Source organism: Neolamprologus multifasciatus, chromosome 23, assembly GCF_963576455.1.
Source record: "Neolamprologus multifasciatus chromosome 23, fNeoMul1.2, whole genome shotgun sequence".
NCBI classification, from domain to species: Eukaryota; Metazoa; Chordata; class Actinopteri; order Cichliformes; family Cichlidae; genus Neolamprologus; species Neolamprologus multifasciatus.
This window is the reverse complement of record NC_140460.1, coordinates 8,190,632-8,204,652: the sequence shown is the minus strand read 5'-3', so window position 1 is coordinate 8,204,652 and position 14,021 is coordinate 8,190,632. Positions and strand designations below refer to the sequence as shown.

The window sequence follows — 14,021 nt, the reverse complement described above, 5'->3', positions numbered from 1 at the left end:
AGACGTCAAAGGACTATGGCCAGACTGCTTCAAGTTGATAAGCAGGTAACAATAACTCAAATTACCACTCGTTACAACAATGATATGCAGCAGAGCATCTCTGAATGCACTTTACATCCACATCGAACCTTAAAGCAGATGGACTGCAGTGTAAGACCACACCAGGTGCCACTCCTGTCAGCTAAGAATGGGAAATTGAGGCTGCAATTCAGGTACACCAAAACTGCATTACATAAGTTTAGAAAGATGCTGCCTGCTCTAATGAGTCTTGATTTCTGCTGCTTTCATTCAGATGGTATGGTGAGAATTTGGCATAAATGACATAAAAGCATGAATCCATGCAGCATTGTATCAATGTTTTAGGCTGGAGGTAATGGTTTAATGATTAGGGCAATATCTCCAGCCCCTTAGTATAAACTGAGCATCATCTGTACACCACAGCCTGCCTGAGTATTGTTGCCATCCTTTAATGGCCACAGTGTCCCCATCCTCTGATGGCTACTTCCAGCAGGATAACATATCATGTAACAAATCCCAAGTCATTTCATAAATGATTTCTGGAACACAACAATAAGTTCAGTCTCCTCATGTGGCCTCCACTGTCACCAGATCTCAATCCAATAGAGCACTTTTGGGATGTGGTAGAACAGGAGATTCCCATCATGGATGTGCAGCCAACAAATCTGGAGCAGCTGTGCGATGCTGTCATGTCAATATCGGTTAAAATCTCTGGAATATTTCCAGCACCTTTGCCATAAAGAACGAAATTTACTCTTAAAGCAAAAGGGGGTCAAACATGGTGCTAGCAAGGTGTACTTAATAATGTGTCCATTATTAAGTTTACATTGGTTAGTAATTAACCCTGTAGCAAATTCAGTAGGTGTTTTTCATCAAACTGTGTGGTAAGCAAAAATGGAAAATCCTCTTCCAGGTAATTTTTTTAAAAAAAGGAAGCATCCTTTATATGTCACTCTAACTTGTTCAGGATCTGCTGCTGTGATGTGGATTGTTTCATAATGTGGAAAACACATTTTGTTACAGGATATAGGACTGAACTTGTGTCTATTTTACATCCAGTACGTCCATTTATGTTTAGAGAAGTGGTTTTGGCACTCTCTCTCTTTCCCTCTTACTCTCTCTCTCTCTCTCTCTGAAACACACACACACACACACACACACACACACACACACACACACACACACACACACAGGGCTAAAGTGGTACCCTTCAGACACATTAGACAGAGGGAGGGTGGGGCGCCAGTAAAGATTTCTTAATGGGCTCAGCCGCTCTCTCGTCCATCTGCCTTGATGATAAACACACAGCTACTCAACATTAGCCTGATGCGCCTCAAAGCAGTCGACATTTTATTTCTCTTTATTTTTCAACAAACTGTCACTTTTAGGACTTTTCCGCTGCTGGAGACCAACAAAGCAAGAACCAACACACATGGTGAATGATCAGGAGTATTTTATCAGTAATGGAGATGGAAATGACGGGATCAAAAGAGTAAAAATTAGGAGGAATTCCATGTCACGGGATTTCTGGAACTGTGGAGTAAATTTTTTGGATGCCTGGTCAGTGTCAGAGCGCATGGGGAACACACTTCGTGAGTCTGTTTATGTGTGAGTGACACTAACCAGCCGGTCACAGCCGCACAGTAACCTCTGAAACAGTTAACAGTCCTGGAGAAGGATGCCTTCCCTGCATCATGGAGCAATCTTCACCGGAGCCTTCCTCATTGTGACTGGGGGGGCCACAGCCTTCCTGACTTCATCCCAGAGTCGCCTGCAGGCTTTCTCCCTCTGCTGTGTGGTGCTGGGGGTGGTCATGCTCATCCTTGGGTTATTTTGGGCTATGAACAGCAAAAGTGCTGCTAATTACAACCACAGCGAGTACGACCAAGAGTGCCCGCATTATTCGTACGAATACACCAACTACCCCGGCCAAGCCTACTTCACTTCCCCAGGGAATCGGTTCCCAGAGTCCCAGTCAGTGTTTCTGCCCAGGTGGGTGAAAGAAAAACAAGCTCAGTTCGTATTATTAGATCTGCTTTTGTTGATCTTGTTACCATAAACTAGAAATTATGAGTCCAACTATTCATAGCAGGTTTTCTAAACAAATAAAGAAATGAAAAAAGACATTTATTTAATCCAAAGAGTAGATCTTATCGTGAGACAGTTATCTACACGGCTAATGTCTGCTTATTGTTGTCCACTTCCCAGTCATCCATGTCCTTTTTGGACAGAGGCATCCTTCTATACAATTAAATGTCAAAGAGGCTTAAATACAATGACAGTACATTGTCGTCTATTCTAGACACACCCTTTTTGTACAGTTTTTTAATTTTATTTTAGCCAAAAAGCACAAACAAGGTCGATTAAATCTAAAGAGAAAGAAATTACATCTTTCACACTGATGACTGTGAACAACCTTACAAAATATCAGATTACTTTAACACCATAAAGACAAGATAGAAAATGGTCTAAATAAAGTGACTACAAATGAAAAGAAACAGACTATTTGTTCTCAGACTCCAGACTGGTGTCTGTAGCTAAAGGTACATTTAGAACCAGGAGATTAATTCAATTCAATTCAATTCAATTCAATTCAATTCAATTCAATTCAATTCAATTCTATTCTATTCTATTCTATTCTATTAGATTTATATAGCACCACTTCACAACACACTCTCCTCAAGGTGCTTTTTAGTGTAAGGTACAGACTCAACAAGAAGACCCTACTGCCTGTTATAAAGACAAAACATGTTGGTTACAGCTATGCTGACTCATGACTTGGCTGTGTATAAATATAATGGGTTTTTCCACTGAGAATAGTGTGTCTGTACAGTTTAAGATAGGAGTGTTGTGGTTTGCTTTCTGCCTGTATTTAACTTCTTCACCTATTCAACATATTAGCATACGCAGCTGTTCAGCCAGTTGTATCAGCGACATCATTAAAACCACTGCCAGGTGACATGCATTGCACAGATAATTTCCTTACAATGCAGTGTTTTTGGTGGGAAAACCCGAGTCCTCTGATTCATTTGCGTGTTATTTCCTCATTTTCCAGCCACCTAAAAGGTGCAGAACAAGCACACCTGGCAACAGTGACACACTGTTGCAGGACAGTGTTCCCTTAGTCCTAGACCTAAGGCTTGCATTGGTCCCCAACTTTCCAGATATAGATGCATTTGAGCATCCAAAGGATGGGCCAGAAGAAGCACTAAAAACCCAACCCATAATTATCAGGTTGCAAATGATCCACTACCCCAGTGCCAGACACCACAAAACATCCCAAGAAAAACTGTGTTCGAACTGAGGAGGGCCTATGGAGAACGTGCTTTTTCAATCCACCAGGGGATAAAGGAAGTAGTTTTACTGACTGATTAGTATAAGTACTTGTTTGCACTCAGATAAATGAAGACGGAAGTCACAGTTAATGATGTTGGGCAACTCAAGGCAATTGTCTGTTTATTAAGATTTAATCCTACATCAAGCAAAGATCTACAATTAACCTGACAGAGAAATGTGTCTTGAAGGGGGTTGGTTGATGCAAAGTGTGTGCAAAATGTGCTACCTGCAGACTAACAGTTTCCCCGTTTATGTCTTTATGATGAACTAAGTGTCTAAGTTTACATTTATACATCAGAGATGACAATACTCTGATCTTAGATGTCTCTCTCCAAGTATGAATACTCGTGTTGTGCAAAGCTTCAAATATGGCTTTATTTTAGAAAGTTATGCTATTCCTTTAATCAAGTATACCTCAGGAATAAGCACCTTAGTGATCCAAAGGCAGCCAACCTGCTGCTGCTGTTTGATTAGAGGCGGTTAGTGAAATAAACATGTGCAAGACTCAAGGCTACAGAGGTGACTAAACAGCTTTTCATCACTTTAAACATGTCAATGTGACAATTAGGCCTCTGTTTGTCAGGAAGCAGCACTAGAGACAGTCTTGCATATCATCTCTACGACCCCTGATACCTCAGAATTCGGTAATACATATCAGTTTATGGTTACATGTGAATGATCTCACACGATGTCTTACTTTCTCTGAATGTAGGACGATGGAGCGCCACAGGCATGCTGCTCGAGGTGAAGATTTCGACTACCCCCCAATGATTATGGAATCTGGTGGTTTCAGTCCAACTCCTCATCCTCCTCCGTGGCTGGGACCCCCACCTCCATATGAGGTTGCCATCAAGACAACATGTAGCTCTACACACCTGCGGCGTGCATACTCAGACACACACCTGGCATCAGAGCCCTTGTTTGGACAGTCAAGAGAGATCAGCTTTGAGGTGTGATGACTGGGGATCCTGCTCAGACTATGCTGTAGTTTTCTTTTCATAGTAACAAACTTTTTCACTCACTTGAAGCATGGGTCTTTCTTGGTCTTAGCATGCTTTCTGCAAGTTTCCTGTAATTTAAAATTATGCAATGATGCTAAGGTTAAATGCATTGAGAGTATATATAAAAGGGGCTGAAGGGATGCCACACACTGGTTTGCAAAGTCCCATTTTGAAGCCTCAACTTTAGCACAACGAGCACAAATAATTTGCTTAAAATGCACCAAAAGGCACAAAACCTCATAGAGAGATTTAGATCAATGGAGTGACTTGAATTATCAGAGCTGAAGCCAAACACCAAAGCGCCATCTGCTCACCTCCACCTGCAATAATAATTATAACTTTAAGCCTTAACGTGTACAGTTGATAAAAGGCGAGATTTAGAGATGAAGATCAAAACCGTCTGCTCTACCACGATGAAAACATATTTGCTTTTTCCTCTCATGTTCTCATATTTCATCAACAAGCATTTCAACATGGGGACCCCTCAGGTTTGGAGCCAGCCTTATGTAGTCTTTAAAGGAACTTCCATGTGGCTTCATTTTTCAACCCATGGTGTTGCCACTTGGTTAAATTTCTATCCATCATTGGAGTCTGGAGCTTATTTCAGTGGTCTTGGGACAAGAGGTGGGGGTAACACAAAGAAACATTAAGCTAAGATGCTTTCATAGTCTTTGGGCTGTGGGAGGAAACCGGAGTACCAGGAGAAAACTCACGAAGGGAGGCACATGAAAAACATGCACACTCCACACAGAAAGGCACCAGCTGGATTCAAAACCAGGACTTTGTTGCTGCAAAGTAAAATCTGAATAACAGCACCATTGTGCTGGTTTTGGTTAAATGCATAAGATACCAAATTCATCTTTATTTGACCAAAATAAAGCACAAAGGCTTTTTAAACTATCACTGATATATTTATACACAAGAAATTCAATGCCAGGTCCTGTGGATGTGATGCAGGCAGTCACCCATCTATGCCAAATGTGTGGATCCTTTGCTGAGGAATTGCTCTCCATTCCTGGATGAGTGCAGTCTGCAGCTGCACAGTCGTCCATGGTTGTGGCTGCCTCTGTTCAACATGTTCACCCAATAGTGCCAATATTGCATTTTGTTGAGTCAAAATGTACACAAAAGTCATGGTTTTATGTGAGGCTACATGTTAGTTTAAACAGTAAATTCCAGCCTTTATGCTAAGCTTTCCCACACCAGAAACATTAAGCGCCATGGAGACTTAACGAAAAAGAAAACCTACAAAGTACCGGGAATGCTGTATTCATCATTTCTTTAAATTTCTGTCTGACTGATCTGGACAACTGGATAATCCTCCTCTGTGGGATGGGGATTGTGGCTTTCAAACAATGCACATGTTCTCTGGGAATAGCAATCCTTCAGTTCATGTGCCACACATGTACTCATCAGCTCGGTGAGGGCAGGGGAACGATGACTCATCTAACCATATGAGTTTTTCCACTGCTTGATAGACCACTGCAGCTCACTGGCAATGCTGCATGAGTTTCAAGGGTTACAAAATGACCTATTGTGCCCTCACAGTTGCTGTCATTAGAAGGATCCCTTTGTGCGTTTGCATTTTTAAAGCATTTTAACATGACTACTGTTGTTGTAATACAGTGCAACATGGAAATCAACTATTAGAGGCCTTAAACATATTTCTCTTTAAGCATGTGACATTCAGGTGCTGTCTGAAATCTACAACTTTAAAGATTTGAGGAATGGATCAACCCAAAATGCCTTTATATGCTTTTAGTTTTTTTAATCGAATAAAAGTTAAACAAGGAAGTTAGGGAAAGGACACTTTGAGCAAGAAAGACTTTTCAGAACAGTTCAAACTCGGAAGCAGAAAAGTACCCTTCTGCGTTTATAACATATCAATCAAAGATAGTAAACTAGACAAAACTATGGTGTTACTCATGATTATGTTTGTGTCTTTTGTCTCTCCAAGTTCATTTTCATTCTATCGTAAAATTTAAAAAAAAAAAGAAAGCCCTGGATTTTTTTTCTGTTCTTGGTCATCTGCTGCGTATCAGACTGCTCGTCATTTATTCTTCACAGTTTATTATATTATAAACTACAGTGACATATGAGCACCTCTCAAATGGAACAGCTGGCTTCAGCTTACATGAGTCACAGGATCATGGTTGTCTCACCGTGTAGCTTGCAACTGTTTGTTTAGCTCTGAATATGCATGTATCTGCTATTCGCTTGGAAAAGGCAACTCAAGAGAGAACTGTGCATTGATTTCAGTCTCTGTGAGAGTGTGATTTCAACTTTGTTTAATAAAAACGAAAAAGCTGACAGTCTCAGATGTTTGATTGTCTCATTAACCAGGAAAGATGACAGGATTTAAGGCTGTACTGCCACACTGCTGTGTAATAACTGAAAATAAATCATTTAGCATTTTTTTGGCAAGTACAAGCATAAAGTGGCGTGTTTCCAAAATACTGCATTTATAAATGCACTTTGCAGAATTTTTGTGTGATTGATACATTTGACAGAGAACAAATCAGAAAAAGTAGCAGCAGACTGTTGAGAACATGGTGGATGTAGCCTGATGGATGATTTAATAATAATGAAAATGCTTACGAGCATATAAATATATGTTGATGTGTTGTCTGATGGGGTTTCACTAAAACTATCAAAATGAATGTTTTTAATCTTTTAATCAGGAAACAGTGTTATCAGCCTGAAACACACTGGCTTCCCCAAAATGCCCAGTTTACATCACAGCATACTGACTGAGAGCTTTCAATAAATCTTAATGCAGCTTGATGTTGCTGAGCTTTCAGCTGAGACCACTATCAATACCAGTGATTGCTTAGAGCAACTTTTATTCACACAGTGGTAAATGGTAAATGGCCTGTATTTGTATAGCGCTTTTACTAGTCCCCCAAAGCGCTCTACACACCCAGTCATCCACCCTCACATTCACACACTGGTGGAGGCAAGCTACAGTTGTAGCCACAGCTACCCTGGGGCAGACTGACAGAAGCGAGGCTGCCATATCGCGCCATATGGCCCTTCTGCCTGCTGGTGTTGGCCAGAAGGCCAGGTGAAGTGTCTTGCCCAAGGACACAACGACCGAGACTGTCCAAGCCGGGGCTCGAACCGGCAACCTTCCGATTACAAGGCATTATTTGGCTCTCACCGTTTCTGTCGCACTGAGACTTCTATTTAATCAGTTTGGAGTCAAAGTTTAGTCACTCAACTGATTTATTCAGGGAATTTAATTATGACCCTAATCATTTATAAATAATAATACAAAAAAATAAAAAGAAAGAAAATAAAAACAAACTTTTATTACAGGCTTGCAGGGGCCCCTCTTGCCATCATCCTGGGTAGTTTGACCTACCTACTTTCCCCCCATATAATTAAAGCCCCTGTTTCCAGGTATCAAGTAGGCTAAATTGGTCTACTTGGGCGGGTAGTTTCTAGCCCCTGGACTGCATGTTTGACACCGTTGTTTAGGACTTGTGCTTTAGGCAACAAGTTAGATCAAAGATAATGATCAGTAATGGAGCGATTACTAACGCAGTCGTGCGTCACGGAGCTGCATTTTCAGTTTCTTCGGGATCAATCATTAATAATAAGCCAGTCGTTTCCTCCACTATCAGCCTGTATTTCATTTGTAGGCTGTGATCATCCCGCTCCCCACCAGGCGCTTCTTCAGCTCGGCTTAATAGCCTACCCTATATATCTTGCTTTACGCAGAGTTTATCGCCCCATGTATAAGAGATGGCTATAACTGTCTCTCTCTGTGCAAACAGCTTTACCAAACATAGGCTAAGTGATAATGTTCAGACCCAGTGGACGCCCTGCCCTCCAATCCTCGTCACCGAAACCCTTCCTAGTGAGGAGGGAAAAACACACTTCCTCACAGCGCACGTCCCTGCTGCTGCTGCTGTTGCTGTTGCTGGGGCCAGATGAAAGCCACACAGTATTCTTCAAGCATGCGACATCAGCTGCCATCCAGCAGATTTTTGGTATCGTAATCGTTCCCCTCCAAAAAACAAAAACGGATATGCTTCTTCCGGGAGGGAATAAAGTAGAGACGCAGAGGAGCACATCATGAGAGAGGCGCCGCGGATTCTCAGGATATACGGACTGAACCGGATGGACTGCTTTCCCCACATTTTATTCACAGATCGGGAAACAGGCACACGTGTTAAAGTTGATGGCAAGGAGAAGAGTGATGGTCACACTTTCAGTCCACGCATTAGCTGAACATCTTCTCACCGCGACTTCCTATCAGGTAGAGAGGGGATCGATGTTTATCACAACGAGAACGCACGAGAGATCATTTACATGTTGCACGCAATCCGGTTTTTCCTCTTCAAGTCGCTTTCATTTTGTAATGTTGCATCTGTGTATCTGTGTAGTTTCTCTTTTGTAGTCTTGCATCTTAGCCTTTTTGTTTCTCTCCCCTCAGACAGGTTGTGGTTGAGGTGAAGGTACAGCTGTAGCTGGAAGAAGTAAACACCTTAACGCAGAAGCTCTGGAGATGTCGGTCCACCATGGCACGCTGCTTTGTCTGGGCGTGCTGATGATGACTGCTGGGGCGGTCATGGCCCTTGGTGGAGGGGTCCAGCCGCCAGGCCTGCTCTTTGGACTTGGGCTGCTCCTGGGATTGGGGGGCATAGGTCTGCTGGTCAGTGGACTCTGCATGGCCATGAAGAATCTTCAGATTGCGGTGCCTGGACACTTTCTGCTGCACCCACGGACAGGCACACGCTTCAGCCCACAGCAGGCTCTGGCAATACAAAGGTACCTACAGAGCTGAAAGAGACAGAAGCTCACAGTCGTTTGGACACAGGTGTTCTTTTGTGGTGTTGTAATATTTTTATTTTTAAGTCTGAGGGATATCCTAGAGTGGTTTTCAATACAAGTTCCATTTGTGATGATAAATTAGGAATAAGGACACCAAAGAAGACAAGACATGCTTTTGTTTGTCGTGTGTAAAATATTTGATAATTTCACAACGTTTTGGGCCTCTGACGAAGATTAAAAAACACGGCAACTTGTGACAGCATCATAAGTCAACAATACTAGAAATCTACAGTTGTAGCAGCTCAGTAAGGCTCTGCTGAGTGTCAACGTCAGCATGCAAACATGCTTATCATGCTTTTAGTCAGCAGGTATGTGTAACATGTTGACCATCTTAAATAACAGTGCTGTCATTAGTTTTTGCAGGAACTTGATAAGCCAGAGTTGGGCAAATGATTCAGCTCTGATGATAACGAGAAGCGTGTGTGTATCAATTTATGTGCTAATCTGTCCAGTCTTTGTCGAGATTTTTATCTCAGAACCACAAATGGGCCTAATGATGGCACTAAAGGGGATTTGGTGGATTGTAAAAACTTTGCTAAAAGGGAGCAACATTATCTCAGGAAAGAGAAAAACTCTCTTTTTCTGTAATCCTGTCGCTATTCAGACTTCTCTTTCTCTGTTGCTGGTGACAAATGAGCACACTTCCAGACAATACACAAACACACCATCCAAGTGTCTTTTTGTTGAACAGATCTCTTTGTGTTAGTTTTAGTGTACAGTCTGACATGCCAAGAACCGGAAAGCAACAGATTCTCTGATTATGTGCTGATTGTAGAAGTAGGTCATGGAGAAAACAGCAAACATGTAAATGTGGAGAAATGACTCCCCTTGGCACTGTCTGCAGTAATCTATGATAGCTTGCAAATTTAAACAAGGTACAGTCTGGTCTTTGTCTGCGGAAGAGAGATGGCAAGAGCAGAGTTTTCATCATCAGGGCCTTTTCTCCCCCGCAGACACTGACAAAACTCAGACTGATAAGTATTTCTAAACGCAAAGTAACGCTTCATTATGACAGCATACTGTCTGAGGGATTAAAGAATTCGGGGTTCTACCTGCAGTAACGTTATCTACATAATGTGTTTCCCAAAAGGAAGCGAACGCCTGTAGTTGAAACACATTGCTGGAAAAGCAGTGAGATAAGAAGCAGTTGTGGAGTGTGAAAGTGTGAAAGGAGATCAAATGTAACCCACTAAAAGCATTTGAAGTGAAAAGTGAAGTAAGAGTCGACCACAGAGCTTTCAATTTATTTATTTTTCATAACTTCTCATTGGCTCTCTTTCTCCACGTATTTAGGAGATTGGACAGAATACGTCGCGAGATGTCGGCGGACACTGTCAACAGGTCACCAGAGCCTGAACCCACCATGCCGTCCACCCCTCCGCCGTGGACCATGGAGCCGCCTCCATCCTACGACGCAGTGATGAAAAGCCAGGAGCGCAATGAACAGCTTTAAGCTCAGGTGGACATGCTAAATTCATGTCAGTGCCTTTTGTGTCCGCGGTTCCCCACGAGGACTTTGAAAGAACAGCCGGTGCTATCAGTGAACTCGTTGCAGCGGGACGTTTAGGTGCCTTAGCACAGACACGCTGATCCCAAACATAAGACAAAAAACAGCGACAGACTGCAGCTGGTTAACAACTTAATATTTTTACAGACTGGGCCCCAGTTTGGCCTTTATGTCTAATAAATATGTGTGTTCTGACTGATTGTGAAAGAAATTGAAATGATTGCTACAACTGCTTTTACTCTTTGTACTGGGGGGGGGGGGGGGGGGGGCTTTCTTGAGACCAACATGTTGTAGGCTCAACTTTTACAACCAAGTTCATGGATGGATTTTATTGGCCTGCATGAATTTATGTGACCTACTACTGTGGCTGCATGGCACGCTTCTCCACATGTAATAACTTTCTTTTCCCCCCCCTTCTCACGGCTGCACAGCTCCTCTTTGTATCTGTAGATTATTCCAAAGCAAAGTGCCTTACCAAACAGCAGCAGAACCTTAACAGGGACGTGTTGTTCATCACTCAGCTTTGTTTATACTGTTGTGATTTCACTATAAATGTGAGTGAATTATTAGCCACGAGGCTCCCTGCGAGTGGTGTTGCACTTATAAATGAGAGATTGTTTATTTAAAAAAGAAATTAATGCCAGAAAGGCAAAGAATGTAAATGTCTACATATTTAAAATCATTTCTAATCCAAGCAAACATAAATGTAGACTCAACTCTGTTCCCAAGCAGAGCTGTGAGACTCATTTTGCCAGCAGCTTTAGGCAAGGTGACTTACCAGGTACAAGTACACACCTGCAATTGTATACCTGACCTGGGCAGGCTGTCCGCAGGCTGTAATAAGCAGCAGAGTGGAACTCTAACTGAGTTTCCTCCACCCTCACCTTCAAGCCCTGAAACTGTACCAGACAGAATTTTTCCTTTCTGCGTGACAGGTGCCTCGCTTTGACACAAGGCAGCAGTGCGATGGTAGAGGGGAAACCATATCGTTATGGACTGATAGTGGCCGGCCTGTGTGTCTTGGCAGTTGGCCTCTTCATCATGATGCAGGAGCGGCCACATGTTTTTGCTACTTTGTGCGTTCTGGGTGTCACTATGGTGTGCGCTGGGACTGTGTGGAGCCTCTGCCAGTGCTATCCTAAGGTATATGCTATGTGTGTGTGTGTTTAGAGGATAGAGAGACAGGAAATATGTGATTGTTGCCAAGAAGAAATAGATTTGGTAATGGAGATTGTGTGTTTATCAGGTCATTGTGGCTCATGAAATTCAGGAAAAAAGCCTAGAAAATATCATGGGTCCTGTGGCTGAAGATGAAAGGTACGCTCCCTAAAACACACACATACACACACGCTCACTTTGTATCCTAATGGGCCACAGACAAGTGGGTGTTGACTGAGGCCTTAATGATTCCCTTTGGTCTGTCAGAGTAGCTCAGAATGCTAAGTGCCCATCGAGTAGTGGATGAACATGGCGACAGCAGCGGTGTGTGTGGGCAGGCCGGTGCTGTGGGTCTGCACTAAATCACTGTAGATATTCATTTTATTATTGTCCTGTTTGCTTAATGGAGAGAGGTTAGGAAAAGTGGAACAGAGGGAAAGGAAGAGCCACTAGACAAAAGGTTGGGACTGAAAGGGGCAGATTAGTTGGAAACTAGAGGGCAGAAAACCATTGATGCTGATGAAAATCCTTGAGCCTCATTTATTCCAGCTGCAGTCAAAAAAAGAGGTTGTACTGTGCAACTCCTGCATGAGTGTTTGCAATTACAAGAGAGTTCTGCAGCCAGATAGAGACATGCATGCTCAGCGAAACCCTGTCTCTGATGCACCAAAAAAAGTAAGAAAATGAGGACAAAATACTGGAACCAGACTTCTATTTCTGTACCCCCACCCACCCAACCCCCACCCCTTCTGATTTAATTTTAGACACACTGAAGTTCTGCCAGGTTTCTGTGGCCAAAAGCTGAGCAGCGTCAGACTTCTCCCAGAGACCCTGAAGAGTCAGTGTCATAGCTGTCCCACTCTGCATCTGGTCTGAGGGAGGGACAACACTACCAGAGGACTCCTCCAGGGTACCACACTGCTCTCAGGATAGTGAGGAGTCCCCTCGATGAATTTTTATACTTCCTTTCTGCATCGCTCACACATCTTGCTGTTTGAATGTGCCTTTCTTTTGTTTTCTTTTTACATCTAATGGAAGCAACTGACCATGTATCAACGGTTTTGCACCACTTGTCATTGTGAAATGCTTAATAAAGCTAATTAAGTGTTATATAGTATTTCCAGAAGATGGCACTGTTTACTATATGAAAGTATGTCTGTGTGTCTGTTAGACAGAGTGCAGCACTGCATTTATATAGTGTACAATAATTCAATTATGACATTTTGGCCCCTTAGTGAACTTGTGCTCTCTTATAGCTGGATAAGCTATAAGCCTGCGTGATGTGACAAATCTCCACGTGTTTCTTTTCAAAACGCTTATCTACACTGCCTGTTGAGACATTACTGCCACCAACTGTTGAAGAACAAAGTGAAACTGGCAGCAGGAATTTGTAGAGTTCTGCATGTCTCTCTTTGTGGATACGCTGTTTGCATAGCTAAACGGGCGTTATTACCAGTCTATTACCAGTAATAACAGAATAATTCAACAATGCAAGAATTTATTATGTATAGCAGAGAGGTTAGATATTTTTGTAGCTTCTCTGTTGCTGTAAAATCAAAATGTACATTTCACCATTCTACTTTGGTGTTTCTGGTGTGAAATTCCTCGGGCTCAGTCCAAACCAAACTCAGTGACACAATCAAGCGGGTAGCTTTGTCGGATTTGGGCTCCTCCAGAGCCCCAGAGGGTATTATGTAACAGTTTCCTGAGTTCAAAGAGTAAAGGGATCATGCTTTGAAAAAAAATGTTTTTTAAAAAACATATAACTCGTCGTAATAATTATTACTTTTCTTATTCTTTTTAAATGGAAGTGTATGAAACTGCTAACAGTTTTGAGTGCTTAAAGTTAAAAACGCGTACAGTAGATACAATGTCAGAGTAAAATAGAGACGCACGCGTTTTGCGTCGCATTCTGCAGTCCTGCGCACATATTAAATAAAAAACAAACAAACAGTAAAGACAATAAAACAACATAGATAACCTATGAAAAATGAACGTAACGCCCTGTGAGTGCGCAATCACGGAGAATGAGTTTACGCGTACTTAGACTTTCAATCACAGCTCATACTGTTCACATTAAGTGCGCGTGCTAAAACGACATCAACAAATCAACTTGAGAGGAAGTGTTCTCTCAGATTGACATACAATAATTACAGGGTGGT

General features: G+C 42.2%; 3 protein-coding genes across 3 annotated transcripts; all 3 read left to right on the top strand.

The window, feature by feature from the left end:
* The first annotated feature begins 224 nt into the window (after positions 1–224).
* On the top strand, positions 225–7,078 carry LOC146490952 (uncharacterized). Its single transcript, XM_085150385.1, has 2 exons — positions 225–2,010; positions 4,067–7,078. The coding sequence occupies exons 1-2, from the start codon at positions 1,697–1,699 to the stop codon at positions 4,308–4,310; spliced, it is 558 nt and encodes a 185-aa protein (XP_085006511.1). The 5' UTR covers positions 225–1,696; the 3' UTR covers positions 4,311–7,078.
* Positions 7,079–7,799: 721 nt separating this feature from the next.
* On the top strand, positions 7,800–11,638 carry LOC146490951 (uncharacterized). The gene is made up of 3 exons (XM_085150366.1): positions 7,800–8,619; positions 8,797–9,131; positions 10,488–11,638. Exons 2-3 carry the CDS (start codon positions 8,869–8,871, stop codon positions 10,645–10,647), a joined length of 423 nt encoding a protein of 140 aa, XP_085006492.1. The 5' UTR covers positions 7,800–8,619; positions 8,797–8,868; the 3' UTR covers positions 10,648–11,638.
* Positions 11,639–11,667: 29 nt separating this feature from the next.
* On the top strand, positions 11,668–13,832 carry bsnd (barttin CLCNK type accessory subunit beta). The gene is given in 3 exon segments (XM_085150367.1): positions 11,668–11,844; positions 11,948–12,031; positions 12,033–13,832. Coding segments are annotated over 3 exon segments (450 nt in total). The 3' UTR covers positions 12,222–13,832.
* The last annotated feature ends 189 nt before the right edge of the window (positions 13,833–14,021 follow it).

Bases quoted from the DNA above. Each gene is read 5' to 3' on its own strand.
- LOC146490952 (XM_085150385.1), top strand. From the start codon at position 1,697: ATGCCTTCCCTGCATCATGGAGCAATCTTCACCGGAGCCTTCCTCATT. The intron at 2,011-4,066 runs GTGGGTGAAAGA...CTCTGAATGTAG, and splicing joins CAGTCAGTGTTTCTGCCCAG to GACGATGGAGCGCCACAGGC.
- LOC146490951 (XM_085150366.1), top strand. From the start codon at position 8,869: ATGTCGGTCCACCATGGCACGCTGCTTTGTCTGGGCGTGCTGATGATG. The intron at 9,132-10,487 runs GTACCTACAGAG...CCACGTATTTAG, and splicing joins CAGGCTCTGGCAATACAAAG to GAGATTGGACAGAATACGTC.